Below are 16,637 nucleotides of genomic sequence, written 5' to 3' on the forward strand. Positions count from 1 at the left end.
ATTACACCAGACAGTGTCTCCTAATCAACCCTCATATATCTAACTAAATCAATCTGATTTCTGAGCTAAACATCTGCAGAAGGTAATTTCCAATAGCAATAGCTTGAAATTCTATCAAATTATTTGACCTCCTCATTAACCAAGATAAAATCTTCAAATGTATGAACTAGCAGCACAGGCAAATGGGTACCCTTAAACTGGAGTACTTATAAGCAAGACAATAGATGACAAAAGACAAAATGAAATAAAAAAACACTCACCCAAATCATAAATCAATGAACATGCAAATGGGTACTCGTAAAGATAAAATTTTTCATAATGGCATAGTGATGAAAAGAACAAAAACCTCAAGCTGCTTTTCATTGTTGGGTTGAACTTTTTGTTGCCGTGCAATAACTTTCGTTATGGGGTTTACCTAGACTCATAATTGTTGTTATATTATTACATTATAAAATAAATCAAATTAAGAATTTTTTTTATTGAAAGAAAAAAAAGAACAATACTAATTTTTTTACTTGAGATACTATAACTAATTCAAGGTATGGATCCAATCTATAACTAAAGTTATAAAGGGGATACACTCATTCTTTTTGGTTTCTAACCTTTGGTGACATGGCTAACCAGTAAGGCGGGGGATTGCAAATCCCTTATTCCCCGGTTCAAATCAGGTTGTTGCTTGATCAACAAAAAACTTGGAACCCTATATTCTGCTTTGCTCATATGACTCAAAAAATTTTCTCTAGCAAAAACAAGTGCAAGAAAAGGACTCTTGATACTTTCTTGATTATAAACTTAGCAAGGTTTTGTCTTCAAAAATGTTGTAAATCCTTACGTCTAGGATTCAAGGAAAAATTAGAGTAGGGGAGGGGAATTAAATACTAATTTAATCACATACATATCAATTAGATCAACAAATGAATCAACAACAGCCTCTTATTTGAACTCTAAAACTCTCTTTTGTATTCCTACACAAATGAAATTGAAAAACAGATTGATTAACATTATTTGAAAAAATCATAAAGTTCATAACGAACTTAAAATCATTGTGCATATCAAAATGACTAGTATTATTATTACTCATTATTAAAATTCACATTCAAAAAGAAGAGAGAAAATAGCATTTCTATTTATATTCTTTCCTTTTTTGTATTCCATTATAGAACTCTAGCGGAGAAAACACACAACGTGCTCGATGAAAAATTCTATTTTTCTTTAATTTTAATCTATTCAATGAAAAATTGAAACATGATAATTTTTTGCTAATTCCCTAAGGACATCATATCTAGATAGATGAAATACATTATTAGATAACTATAGCTGTGTAATAACTTTTGTTCTGGGGTTTACATAGAATCATAATTGTTGTTATATTATTATTATATAATATAAATCAAATTAAGAAATTTTTTTTTATTGAAAAAAAGAACAATACTAATTTTTTACTTGAGATACTATAACTAATTGAAGGTATGGTTCCAATCTATAACTAAAAAGGGGATACACTCGTTTTTTTTGTTTCTAACCTTTGGTGACATGGCCAACCAGTAAGGCGAGGGACTGCAAATCCCTTATTCCTCGGTGCAAATCAGGTTGTTGCTTGATCAACAAAAAACTTGGAACCCTATATTCTGTTTTGCTCATATAACTCGAAAAATTTTCTCTAGCAAAAACAAATGTAAGAAAAGGAATCTTGATGCTTTCTTGATTATAAACTTAGCGAGGTTTTGTCTTGAAAAATGTTGTAAATCCGTACATCCAAGATTCAAGGAAAAACTAGAGTAGTGGAAGGGAATCAGATAGCCCCTCCCCTATTAATGGAGGGGCTGCTAGAAGAGTCTTGAATTAGACTGGATATCATAATGGGAGTGTCTAATTAACAAATGAATGGTAAGTAATGAACAACAGTTAACTTTAGGAAGTTTTTCATGCTTTGAAAGCAAGGTTCAGACAACACATCATTGCAACATATGATTAATGCAATATATATGTATGCAGTAATCCCCCATTCCCCAAAAGACAAAAGGAAAAAGAGGGAGGCAAAGAAAATCTAATCCAAAGTGAAGCATCACATACATGTGTTGATCAACAATAGGTGACAGAAGCTAAAAGCACCCAGACAAGTAGACAACAGAGATTACATAGCATTTTTCACGTACAGGCCACAACCAAACGGAATAAGTCTATTGCAAATCATTGAAAAGCTTGCAGATCCTAACAAAAATGTTCACCTGATGGCACCAGCTGCTGCTTTGTGAAAATAAGCATGTGAATGCAACCGATCTTGAAATTTTAGCATTTCAACATATGCACAGAGTGTCATTTTCCGCAAACAATAAGAATGGAAATCAAATTGATCTTCAGCAATATCAGCATAGTGCTTCTCCACAGCTAAAAATTTCTTCAGGGCCCGTCCAAGATCACCTTGTCGAAAGTAACTTTCACCAGAAGCAAGTTCATACCTTCAAAAGATGGATAACACTCAGTAGGTGCACCCAAATTATAATTAGAGACAACAACATGTCGAAGGTAATAAACAAAAACAGACCACATGCACTGCATGTCATGAAGGTTGTTGTGCTGGTCCCCATCTTTTGTGAACAAAATAGCAGTTTTTTCTGCCAAAGCCACCTTCAAGAGTGGAAAAAGTTTGTGAACAGTACAGTAATACTGAAAGAAATTTACTGTGACAAATATTAACTATGATAAAAGATGAAGGGGGGAGCTTTAGAACCTGATCAGCCTGCAACATTCGCTTCACAGATTCACTGTTTATATAACGGTCTGCGAGATCCATACACCTAGCTTCATCTGCCAATGAAGCTGCAGCTACCCAATCACCAGCATGTTTCAGTATCCGACTCTGTCACCAAAGAGAAGTAAATAATATACACATAGAACCAGCTTCAAGAAAATTCCAAGTACTTCTCCGAAAGATAGTAAAAAGGTTCATCAAGAAACAATAGCCATGTACCAAAAACCCTAAAACCTAAGAAAGGAGGTCATATGCCTGCCCAATGCCCATCAAGACTTAAGGTCCACAAAGAAAAACTAGTATGCATTTTAAATGAATGTATATCAACTTTGCACAATTTAGTGCAAAACAATATATTCAATCAAGGTCAGTATCATAGAAAGTGATAAGTCTCTTACAAGTGAACGATAACTACAAGGAAATATCTAGAAAGATTTTCAGGTATTGCTATGCCTTGTGAGATGCGAGACAAACCAGGCAAAAAGATTTCAAAATATAAGATTAAAAAATAAAATAAAAGAATCCAGCTAACAAAAATCTAAAACCAGCAGATGAAGCCAATGCCAAAATTTGAAGATTGAAGACGAGAACAAACCTTGACAGAGTCTAAATCAATTACAATTGGTGTGTGCTCTATGGCCTCATTAATATTTGAAAGAGCAACATCATATTGGCCTTTTCTATCATAATGCTGCATCAATAAATTCAAAGTTACTCAAATGCAAAGAAAGCACCAAACATTTATAGCAAGAAAAGAAGAAAAGGCCATGGCCCACGGGGTGAGGAAACCTGATGGTTACCCACCTGAGCCAAAAAGAATAAAAAATCCATAAAAGTGTTGAAGGGGGCTCTTTCTCTGTCCTGCACTCAATATGAAACACAAGCAAGAAATGACTCAGCATAATACCAAATGCGTGCTTGTGTATTAGCATACAAACAAAAACATATAGAAACTTCACATGCAACCATATGGGACAACCATTATGTACTTGTTTAATAGATAACAACACATAAATGACTGAGGACTTCACCAAACAATAAGCAGTAAACGAAAAAAATGCACTCAGACCGCACCCAATATCTAGACATTTAGACACTGTTAAGACTTACTAGAATATCACATAAGGGCTGGAAGTCTATATTACCTCAAAGAGTAGTAAATCTAAACATTTATTTGCTTTTAAGACTTAATAAAATATTACACAAGGTTTTAAAGCATATACTGGCTATCAGGGTATCTGCCGGTGGTCCTAATTGAATGCTCCAACTCAAGAATAAGTTGTTCCAATATGTCTGCCTGTGTAAGTGTCAACAAAGCAGGCAATCAATCCTAATGAAATCAAGCTCCAACCAGTTGCTAAGCAGTTTAGAATAATCAATATTTAGAAACTTAATTCTATTTTAGAATATGTAAGTAAGAAACTTACCTTTCCAGGGTGATCATACAAGGGAGAAAGGTCTGAGAATAAAGATGGAACCCCCTGAGACCACCAAGAAAATATATCATTATTTCACCCAACAAACTAAAAACACCAGTCAAACTAACACAAAAAAAAAAAAAAATCTCATTGGATGTATATACCTTTGTTAGAAGAGGCTTAATGTAATTAAATGCTGCTTCACAAAATTTGTCTCCTTGCAGAAAATCAAGAGGTATCCTCTAAAAATTGAGAAAACAAAGTTCTAATATAAGTCCGTGTCAAATCTCTAAGGGTGAAGCATATGAAAGCATAATTTTAACCACCTAGAGTTCTTACAATTGTCACATCAAGACATCAATTAAGTATTTCAGCATAATACCACAACTATCTATTTCTAGATTATTTAAGAATATCACAAGCTATTGAATGGATTGTGTCTGTTGTAGAAGCACATCACTAGATTTTTGTCACATAATTTCTTATCAAGCCATCAAGAAAAATAAGATCCCTACAAGAGTACTTGTAAAAATAGCCACCCCTCCTCTCTCTAGAAAAGGGGGGAAAGCTTGACAGCTCTGCAGAAAAGTAAGGTTTTCGTTGGATTTGCATCATGTGATTCCATAAATAAGAGAGAGAGAGAGAGAGAAGAAATCCAGAGTAAATATAATGAACAGAACATCCCAAGGTACCATTTGGAGCTCATAAAAAAATTAATAAAAAAAAAAAGAGATACAAAACAGAAAATGAAATTAATATGACTAACAGTTAAGACATAATAAAACAGTTTAGACTAGCACATTCCACCACTAGGGAGTTTTTGCAATAAACAGAATGTATCGATAACATCCATCATAAATTCCTAATGAAAACAGAAGCACAACATAAATCCATCACCTTAACCGCACAAGACCAAGTGTACTATTGTGAAAGTGATTTGTATAATGCATCCAATCGATCAAATTCATCAGAGGAATACTTGGCATTTTCAGAATATAGGCCAAAGCATTTCTGCAAGCCTTCATAATATCTGAAAAATATACATATACAAATACAAAAATTGTAAGTTGGTTGGCTCCTGGTTTATCAGACCTAATAGCAATAAATTGCGCCGATATATAGGCATATACTGAGTGAAGAGACATAAGTTAACAGTTCTGTAAAAGAATTTTCCTCATTTCCCAATCTGAGAAAGCACCCAAGAGACTGTTGACACATATAGTAGTATAGAATTACAGTTCTGCTCATAGTTGCTTTGCTACTTTTTAATTATATTTATATATGAGGTGGTGCATAATGCTTCTTTTTACTAAAAGAGGTAAGCAAAGGGCTTGACAGGACAGAGAGATATAAAACAATCCCAAGAATGAAAAAAATAAAAATAACCTCATTTTATGTAAAGATACCATGATGTAAATGTAACACGCACAAGTATAAGCAAAAGCTTAAAGAAACAAAATTTAAAACTAAAAAACGATTGAATTTGTGACATAAGGGATACACACTGATTAGTTTCAAGCTTAAAGCACCAACGAAAATAGAACATAAAAAATAATGACTATTTCTACCATTCTTTTAACCCTTCATAAAGTTCTAACATAGGTAAAGGAATTTGGGTGTTACTACAAGAAGAATTGAAAAACCTATTAGCCCAACAAAAATATATTTAAACACAAACTATTCAGAATATTAATTATTCTTCATTTCCTACAATAATAATACACCATGGCATTGAGAAAAAGAAGTCAATTATAACTTCAAGAAGTGCTATATAAAAGGAAAGAGTTGACTAATATTCTTTGCTATGAAAGATTTATTAATGAACTTAACTAGATGTTTCAAAAGAGTACCAAATGCATAAGACTCACCTGTAATTGTCAGGGTTCATGGTAAGTAAAGCCTTGTAAATATTGGCACCTTCTTCTAGGCATCCAAGTTTCACCAGGAGAGAAACCTCTTGTTCTTTATAAGTCAATTTATCAACCTAGAATAATAGAATTGGTTAGAATTTTAATGTCCAAAAATTCAAAACTTACAAAATTTTTAATGTTAAAAGTATTCAGGCATTATACATTTGACACATACTATTTTTGGCTCTTTCTTATACAATTCCTCAAATGCTCTCTCAAGAAACCCAGATTCCTCTAGCAAAGAGATCTGGAGAAAAATACCATACCCTCATAAACATCAGAAAAGCAGCAGGGGGCACCACTAGTCTAGATGTACAGCATCCATTATGCATAATGAATGTAGTTATGCATATTTCTATGCCAATATATTATTAAAGAAATAAATGCTACTGCAAGGGCTAAGGCTTGTAGGTACTTGTCCAATTGGTTAAGCTGTTTTCGAATCATGTTAATGGTGTTAAACCAAAAAAGAGTAGTCAAAAAGAAAGATAGACTAATTTATTAAGATGTCAGAAACAAAAATTCCGAAATGGTTCCACAGAACATATAATTGGAGATTAGCAATTATTAAGATTCAGAGCTGCTAAGTACAAACACCATAGATATGATTACTTGTAGAAGGCCCAACAATTAGTGAACAAGCCATATTGTGGGAAAACACTTATTTACAGCTGGTTGTAATCTTGTAATCTTGTAATCTGTATATTTATATTTGTATCTCTAGAATTAAGTATTTGTATCCCTAGAATTAAGGAAGATTTAGTTTCCTAGTTTAACCCCTAGTTAGTTGTATATAAACCTAAGATTCTTGTATAATTCATATAAGCAGTTTTTCAATATACATTCAGTTTCCACATGGTATCAGAGCTTTAGGCTCTTCTTGGGAAGCAAAATTTTCAGCCTTCATTGCTGACTTTTTTAGGCCTTCATTGCCGAATCCTGTTTAGGCCTTCATTGCCGAACCCTTTCAAAGAAAGATATCACTACCACTCAATTTGAGAAAATGTTAACTGGGAAAATCACTAGAGTACTACAGATGTCTCAGAAACAAGGAGAGTTCAACAGGGAAGAGATTGAAAAGCTGAGAAACTTATTGAAAATCCTTCAAAAGCCTACTATGGTATGTTCTTTGGGTAAAGTTTCTAGTTCAGGTAAAGCTTCTGGTTTTCATGGATTAAATGTCTCTGCTAAGCCTATTACGAGTTCTTGGGTCATTGACTCAGGAGCCACAGACCACATGACACATTCTTCACAAAAGTTTAGTACATATAACCTGTGTCCTAGTAATAAGAAAATTGTTGTTGCTGATGGTTCACTTACCACAGTGGCAGGATTAGGAGATGTTCAAGTTAATCCCTCGTTTGTTCTAAAAAATGTTCTTCATGTTCCTGGATTATCTATTAATCTGATATCTATACAAAAACTTACCAAAGATATGAATTGCAAAGTAACTTTTTATCCCTCTTATTGTGAATTTCAGGACCAGAATTCGGGGAAGATGATTGGACTTGCTAAGGAGAAGGATGGACTATACTATCTTGAGACATCAAATAGCACAAGTAGTATCAAAAATAGTTTACCTTTGTCATTTCTTTCTGAAAAATCTTCCAATAAAGACAAAATTTGGCTTTATCATTTTCGTCTTGGACATCCTTTTTTTGGAACCTTGAAAAACATGTTTCCTTCTTTGTTCAAAGGATTAAATGTTGAAGATTTTCATTGTGATATTTGTGAATTTGCAAAACATAGACGTGTGTCTTTTCCAATCAGTAACAAAAGAAGTTCTACTCCCTTTTACTTGATTCATAGTGACATTTGGGATCCCTCTACAATTCCTAATATTTCTGGTGAGAGATGATTTGTTTCATTCATAGATGATTGTACTAGGGTCTCTTGGATTTTTTTACTTAAATCCAAATCAGATGTGAATAATGTGTTTTTAAGCTTCCAAAACATGATCCAAAATCAATTTGGAGTGAGAATCAAGAGATTTAGGTCTGATAATGCAAGAGACTACTTCAACCATAGTCTATCCACCTATTTTCAAAAAGAGGGGATTATCTATGAGTCATCTTGTGTTAATACTCCACAGCAGAATGGAGTGGCAGAGAGGAAAAACAGTCATTTACTAGCCACAACCCGAGCCTTTCTTTTTCAAGCAAATGTACCTAAATCTTATTGGGGGGAAGCTGTTCTCACTGCCACATACATTATAAATAGGTTACCTTCAAGAGTTTTGGGATTTAAAACTCCTATGGAACTACTCTCACAATTTTATCCCAACCTCAATACCACAAACAATCTCACACCTAGGATATTTGGTTGTACATCATTTGTTCATGTTCACAGTCATAACAGGGGAAAGTTGGATCCAAGAGCGATTAAGTGTATTTTTGTGGGGTATTCTTCAACTCAAAAAGGATATAAGTGCTATCATCCTCCTACCAAAAAATTCTCTGTGTCTGCAGATGTCACTTTTGAAGAAAATAAGCCATTTTTTACTCAACCTTATCTTCAGGGGGAGACTTCATTCATGGAAGATAAGGATAAAGACTTCTTTTTGCTTGATTTGCCCCCTTCTTCAACATTTACACCAATTAATTCTTCTGAGTCGAAACCTGTTTCTGCTGAGCCTAAGTCAAACACTGAATTTGAGTCTGAACCCATTCCAAATACAGAAGATGTGACAAAGGATAATATTGTTCTTGATTCTATGAAGGAATTACAGGTGTACTCAAGAAGGAAAGTTCCAGATCCTGAACCAGTGCTAGTCCAAGAACTTGATCCTAACTCTGGAAATGAGGTAACTACAATTTTTGACTCTGTTTCTCAAAATGAGCATGAATCTCCTAAAACTATAACTAGTGATTATGATTCGCCTATTGCCATTAGGAAAGGAACCAAAGAATGTACCAAGCATCCACTATACCCAATATCTAATTTTGTGTCATTTGAAAAATTCTCACCATCCCACAAAAATTTTCTTGTGAGCCTAAACACTATTTCAGTTCCAACTACATTATCCGAGGCATTATCCAATGAGAAATGGAGGCAAGCCATGAAAATAGAAATGGAAGCCTTAGAGAAAAATCAGACATGGGAACTGGTAGAGTTGCCTAAAGGAAAAAATTCAGTGGGGTGTAAATGGGTTCACCGTAAAATACAAGGCAGATGGTACTGTTGAAAGGTATAAAGCCAGGTTAGTGGCTAAGGGCTACACTCAAACCTATGGAGTGGATTACCAGGAAACCTTTGCTCCAGTTGCCAAGATGAATACAGTTAGGATTTTGTTATCATTGGCTGCAAATTACAATTGGCAGCTTCAACAATTTGATGTAAAGAATGCTTTTCTACATGGTGATTTGGAAGAAGAAATATATATGAAGGTTGCACCGGGATTTTGAGGTCATCTAGAAGTAAACAAAGTATGCAGGCTAAAAAAGGCTTTATATGGCCTTAAACAGTCTCCTAGAGCTTGGTTCGGGAGATTTGCCAAAGTGATGCTAGCAATGGGATATAAACAGAGTCAAGGAGATCACACATTGTTTATCAAGCACTCTGATTCAGGGAGAGTCACAGTTTTATTAGTGTATGTTGATGATATAATTGTAACTGGAGATGATGAAAAAGAGAGAGAATCTCTAAAACAGTGTTTGGCTAGAGAATTTGAGATAAAAGAGCTAGGGAGATTGAAGTACTTCCTAGGAATTGAAGTAGCTCACTCACGGCATGGTATTTTTATCTCACAACAGAAATATGTGATAGATCTTTTGAAGGAAACTGGGAAGCTTGCATGTAAACCTGCAAATACCCCTATGGATCCTAATCATAAAATTGGAGAAGCTAATGAAGATGCTGTTGTAAATAGAGAGATGTACCAAAGATTAGTTGGAAGACTCATTTATCTCTCACATACTAGACCTGATATAGCATATGCTGTGAGTGTGGTAAGTCAATTTATGCATAGTCCTAAAGAAGTGCACCTACAGGCTGTCTACCGTATATTGCACTATTTGAAGGCCAATCCTGGGAGAGGTATCTTATTCAAAAGAAATTCAGGGTTAGTTCTAGAAGCATATACAAATGCTGATTATGCAGGTTCAGTAACTGATAGAAGATCCACATCAGGCTACTGTACTTTCTTAGGTGGTAATCTTGTGACTTGGAGGAGTAAAAAACAGAATGTGGTGGCAAGATCAAGTGCTGAAGCAGAGTTCAGAGCAATGGCTCAAGGGATTTGTGAACTACTATGGTTAAAGATTATCTTAGAAGACTTGAAGATCAAGTGGGATGGACCAATGAGACTCTACTGTGATAACAAGTCTACAATAAGCATTGCACACAATCCTGTACAACATGACAGAACAAAACACATTGAAGTAGACCGGCATTTCATAAAGGAGAAACTAGACAGTGGGTTGATTTGTACACCTTATGTATCAACCAAGGGTCAACTTGCAGATGTGTTGACTAAAGGTCTCAGCAGTGCAACATTTCAAGGAATTATTTCCAAGCTGGGAATGGAAAACACCTATTCACCAGCTTGAGGGGGAGTGTGGGAAAACACTTATTTACAGCTGGTTGTAATCTTGTAATCTGTATATTTATATTTGTATCTCTAGAATTAAGTATTTGTATCCCTAGAATTAAGGAAGATTTAGTTTCCTAGTTTAACCCCTAGTTAGTTGTATATAAACATAAGATTCTTGTATAATTCATATAAGCAGTTTTTCAATATACATTCAGTTTCCACACATATTTCTCTCTAACATGAATACATCAAGAATTAAATATCTTATAGATGCCAAATACCACTATAGGCCACTAGTTAGTCCTCCATCTCAGATTAAAGTAAACTTGGAGATGATTTAATTTAACTTATCAGCCATACACACAGAATCATGAAAAGCCATACTTCACAAGTAGAAAAAATGGGTGTAACATGTACATGAAAGTAGATGAGATTTTGGCAATAAAATAAGCAGAAGGAAAAAAGAAGTTAAGAAGAAATGGGTAGGTTTTCTAATTGCATGGGAAAAAAATTAGAATTAATTCAAAAAAGGGACCCCATTTATAAAGAAGGTAAAGGCATTAAAAATCTTTAATTTTTGTATATTTAATTACTTTATTTGGTTTATGGATAATTTCACTAACTGTGTTGGCATCTGGTTAACAAGTGACATCAAATCAGTCACTCCCATTATACGTTATTATAAATTCTAAAATTTTGAATGTCTGTATAATGAAGTCAACTCATGTGAAATTACAGCCACATCCCACATACATTTGCATGCAAAAAAAAAGAGTTGAAGTACATGACCAATACCTTATATAAAAGCATTTCACCATGCTCACAACGTTCATTATCTGCTGGATAATCATCTTCTAATGTCCCTTCAAATGCTTCCAAAATTTCAACTGCTTTTGCACCACTAATATCAACCAAAAAATGGAATACAGCATAAATACCTAAAGGATGAATGAAATTAATAAGACTTCATTCACTTAGAACTACTTGGCTACGACAGGGACAGAAAAGGAAAAACCCTCGTAACTGTTGTGCCAACAACTTCAATTCATTCATATATAAAGCCAAATGAAAATATGGCATCATCATTGTCTCCATATAAAACTATAGCAAAAACAACAGAACTCTGCAGTTAACTAGGCATTGTTTGTAAAAGGCTAATTTGCAACCAAATTTCATAAATGCAAGTGCAACCAGCTTAGAATAGTAGGGTACCTATCTATCTACCCACCTATCTATACATATTAGCAACATCTTTAACACATTCTACACCCACCATATATTGTCATAAAAGAAGTTTGATATCTTATTGGATGTTTAGTTGAAGTCATACAAACAATATGAACCACGTGTTAAAAATCAACAGTAATTTCATCCATGTTAGCACCTATTTGATCATATAATTAGAAACATTAAGTGCTGATTAAGCATTTAATTTAAAGAAAGGCTTTCATTATATCAACAAATATTTCAACTTTCAATACCAAAAGGCCCTTCAATTTGGACCTTCAAGTATACATAACAATAACAACACTCTAAAACATGTTTCACAAAATAAAAGTCAACAGAAATTGGTGAAAGTTAGCATAAGAATTGGAACAAATTTTTTTAAGAAAAAAATAAAGGACAAGTACTTTGAGTTTAAATGGTGGGCTACAGCAAAGCCAATCCAGTTCATGCGATGATTTGGTTTCAAATGCAAAAGTTGTTGTCTTGTATCAACAAATCCTGTCAAATCTCGCATTTGTGCCTGCAATGCAAAAGATAAAACATAAATGTAATAATTTCTGATACAACCTGAAACATGACAATGAGAAAATACAAAACCATGATCAAATCCAAAAAATTTCTCTTAAACTTCATATCTTAGTAGAAAGACAAGTGCTCATCATCTTCATACTTTTTCCTTTTAACTTTTCAAGGCATATAAACCATAAATAAGGGGGGGGGGGGGGGGGGCACAAGTAAGTTAATGCCAACAAATGACTTAATCATCTGAAATCATGAGTTAAGAATCCATAATATGGCAAGCGCTAAAGCATCGAGGGAGAATAATAGAAATGAAAATCATCAATTTCAGTATCAAAGACGCCGACTTTTGTTACTATTCTGGAGCAGTAAGGCACATGGGCAGATGAAATTAAGAGAAGAACCGAACCAGATCTGATCCAGAAAGTATAAACACTTTCTAATTGCAAAGGTCATTAATGTTAAAACCTTCAACCATTAAGGAACTAGTAGAATGAGACAGGAAAAGGTTCTGTGGCGGTAGACCAGAAAGTATCAATTCAAGGTGGTTGATTCTTACAGGAAAATGAGAATGAAAGGATCAAATCAGACTGGTTGCTTCTGATTATATTACTTGTCATTCTATAAACACTTTCAACCATTAAGGAACTAGTAGAATGAGAGATAAAAAGGATCTGTGGCGATAGACCAGAAACTATCAATTCAAGGTGGTTGCTTGTTACAGTATAATGAGAACTAAAGGATCAAATCAGACTGGTTCTGATTATATTACTTATGTTTTATTTTTGCGTGTGCCTCAAAACAAAACCTTCAATTAAGATACTAAATCTGAACCATCTCTCATATTAATCTGCTGCCAGAATATCAGATGATGTCTGTTATATCCTTTTCCTTCCCCTAAAGCCATAAATTGTTTCTACCAAAACTATGATCTAAATTTTCAAAGTTATAAAACCAGCTGACTCATCTACTTTCTAAGTGTTTAAGAAGATATTTTTTTCATGGTCTCATACAGCCTCTCCCTTTTAGTTGAGTTATCTCCATAAATTCCATTCCTCTGTTTTAAGCCAAATATCTTCGTCTCTTTTGTTACTATCTTAATATAATTATGCCTTTTCCATCCATCTACTAGTAGATTCCGTCAAGCAACTAAACAGCGTCAAATTTCATAAAATTTATTTTCACTTCGCTACTAACTATGTAGCTGATCTTGGTGTTTTCATCCAGTTATATTAAGTTACCACAATGAACCTGCCCTTACCAACTACCACATAACTTACAGTTGCACAAAAGTTGGCACCAAACTATTTTAGTTGCAATATTGACTTGCCTATAAGTACCCTAATACTTAGGATTCTCAAATTCTACAATGGAATCTGAAAAATCTTTTAGGCAAACCACAAAGCTTACAAGAAATCTTATACAGAGAAACTCCTTTAAATGTTCGAAAAATACCATGACAAGCAAATGTTCTTACTTAACATTAAGCATACAACAGATAAACATCTTAGATTTAACACTGAGTCTAGATGTACAAATCATAGAGAAGGAAGGTAAATAAGGTATACCTGCAAGAGTGACAAGTCCCGTAGTATTTCAATGTTGTCTGGATCTATTCTCAAAGCGTTGCGATAGCATTTGATAGCCTCCCTGTATTCTCTATCTGACCGATAGAGGAGACCATAAACGTGCCAGCAAACATGACTTTTTACATCATTCTACATTAAGACACAAACATGAAAACAATGCTAGGAAAAAGTGACACTGCTTTGACATTATAGCAACCAAAAGAAAATAAATAAGATAACCTTTACACCTAGCCGAACAAGCTCATAAGCTTCAGTTTTCCGATCCATGCAATTTAAGGTTAACCCCTTCATTGACAATGTTTCTGACAATAATGAATAAAAGCCCATATGACAACATACAAACACAACAAACAAACAGTTACCAGATAGTATAAAATATTACTTGGAAACTGCATATTTAAAAGGATGGATATATTAAACAAAACGCTACTACACTCTACCAATACCGCACACTAATGAATATTCACAAAACCCAACCAAGATGAAGAAGGTATTCAAATATTGCAGATTTCAAACTGTATAGGTTAAAAATGTAGTTATATACCCGAAATTAAAGCAATATATTCAGTTGATAGAGAATATCTCCACATTGATACTGCTCGAATGTTCCACTTATCTCTAGAACCATCATAAATCATGGACTAGTCACCATACAGCTAGTGCTTTCAAAAATGCAATTGACATCAATCATAAGACATGAGAAAAGAACATACAGTCTACAGAAACAATCATGTCAAACTTAGAGGCATTCTTGTAAGGATTATTGAAACCAATAACCTTGATAACAACATAAACTATCTAGTGACAGCCCCTTTTTCCTCTAAGTGTAAAGTTCTTTTTGTTTGAGTTCTTGCATCTTTATACAGGTACATTTACAAGAACCATGCAAACATAAACACTAAACGATAAGTGCCTCTCAGACAAAAACAAATAAATAAATAAGTGCTTAAAATTAAACTACCTCCATGGTCAGGAAACTTTTTCAGTATTGCATCTGCAGCCTTCAGTCCTTTCTTGTACTGTTTAGTTTCATATGATTTCTGCAATGATAAAATATACAAGAGCTTTAGCAATAGCACATGGACCTCCAAAGCAATAAAAATTCAGTTATGAGAATTAGCTAGAGTATAATAACAGATAAATATTAATTACATAAAAATCAGGCAAAAAAACTGTGTCAAGAGTCCATTACTATAGAAGTTAAAATAGAGTAAGAACTCACCCGTCAAAACCCTAGTTTTCACTATAAATTAGAAGAAATAAGAGGGAAGGGGGGAAAACTCTCAATAGCGTGTGGAAAACATCCAAATGTTGCTATTCTATATCTAATACGAACAAGTTCTTAAAATATATAAATATTCAAGTTTAACCAGCAAAGCCTACAATTACATTAAAAATTGTCCCAGTCAATTTATCAAATTCTTAAATAGATTGTTTCACAAAGTTTGTTATTGTCTTGAATGCTTATGTGCATAAAAGCCAGAATGCCACAATTGTTTCCCATTAGGAACCAACAAAATTCCTATTTTAAAAAGATGGCAACATACAAGAGAAATTACTAAAGTAGGAAGAGTCACCAAACCCTTTTATTTTCATTTCTCTAATTTTCTCCATGATGATACAAATGAATTATCACCAAAAGGAAAGCACAACGAGCATCCTTACTTAAAAAAGAAAAAAAAAAAGGTCAAAGCAAAATTCAATTTTTTAAAGTTGCTTTTCAACAAATCGAATTCATTGACCTAAATTAAGCAAAGCAATAAACTTAATTAAGCTTCAATCGCTAAACAGAACAAAGAAAATGAACTTAATTTATATGAAAAATTGCCCAAAAGCAAAAACCTAATTGACAAACAAGCTTATCTAGTCCAAATTTCCATTCATAATTGATATCCACCGATTTTCTCAGCAAGCAAACAGACCAGTATCCAGCTAGGGTTTTGCAAGCAAAGAACAAAAAGAAAAAAGAAGTGCGATCCAATAAACAAAAAATAAGAAAGCAAAATACAAGTATAAATACCAACTAGAAATACGTAGATACGAACTCAAAAATGAGGGGGAAAAGAGAATCGAAGCCTTACGACAATGAGTTTGAAGAGGTTAGCTTCCTTCGGAGGCAACGAAGCTCCCATTGTTGAAGAAAATTAGAAAATTTTAGAAGAAAAACGAGAATCGTAAGAGAAAAAAAAATGAGAAGAGAGAGAATAGAGTGGTGGCGTTATCTGCTGCTTCAACGCTACGGTCAACAAGAAGCTTGAACAAAAGTAAAATTAAAAAGGAATAAATAAATAACTTTTTGATTCATATATATGGGCCGTTGGTTCATTTGTCTGACGGAAAATTTACTAAAAGGTGATCTCACAAATTTTTATTAATTATATCGTAATCAGATATTTAACATATAAAATTAATAAAAATATAAATTATTTTTATCACTTTAATATTTAATAGGTGTTAATTTAAAATTTAAATGATTATTATATGTTACATATACATTTAATCAAAATATATGTACATTTAAATATTGAGATGTAATTTTAATTTTTTATTAATTTTACTTATAAATATTTTTATTAATTATTTTATTATAAAATCAAATAATAAATATTTTTTTGAAGTACTTAATTTTATAATTCTCTCTTTTTTTTCATAAGCTCAATCATTTTCTAATCATCTATGCTAGAACAGATA

At 33.4% G+C, this 16,637-nt stretch overlaps 1 protein-coding gene across 1 annotated transcript; it reads right to left on the minus strand.

Annotated features, from left to right (window-relative positions):
• Positions 1-2,078: 2,078 nt before the first annotated feature.
• LOC111304464 (N-terminal acetyltransferase A complex auxiliary subunit NAA15-like) lies at positions 2,079-16,183 on the minus strand. Its single transcript, XM_089745275.1, is given in 18 exon segments — positions 2,079-2,459; positions 2,546-2,628; positions 2,732-2,860; positions 3,348-3,443; positions 3,557-3,574; positions 3,577-3,613; positions 3,976-4,049; positions 4,180-4,233; positions 4,335-4,412; positions 5,068-5,200; positions 6,039-6,154; positions 6,256-6,327; positions 11,407-11,512; positions 12,243-12,358; positions 13,926-14,075; positions 14,166-14,248; positions 14,908-14,986; positions 16,028-16,183. Coding segments are annotated over 18 exon segments (1,710 nt in total). The 5' UTR covers positions 16,079-16,183; the 3' UTR covers positions 2,079-2,224.
• Between the last annotated feature and the right edge of the window lie 454 nt (positions 16,184-16,637).

This window comes from Durio zibethinus, chromosome 16 (genome assembly GCF_047325235.1).
Source record: "Durio zibethinus cultivar Kanyao isolate XHJ-2024 chromosome 16, ASM4732523v1, whole genome shotgun sequence".
Classification (NCBI taxonomy): domain Eukaryota; kingdom Viridiplantae; phylum Streptophyta; class Magnoliopsida; order Malvales; family Malvaceae; genus Durio; species Durio zibethinus.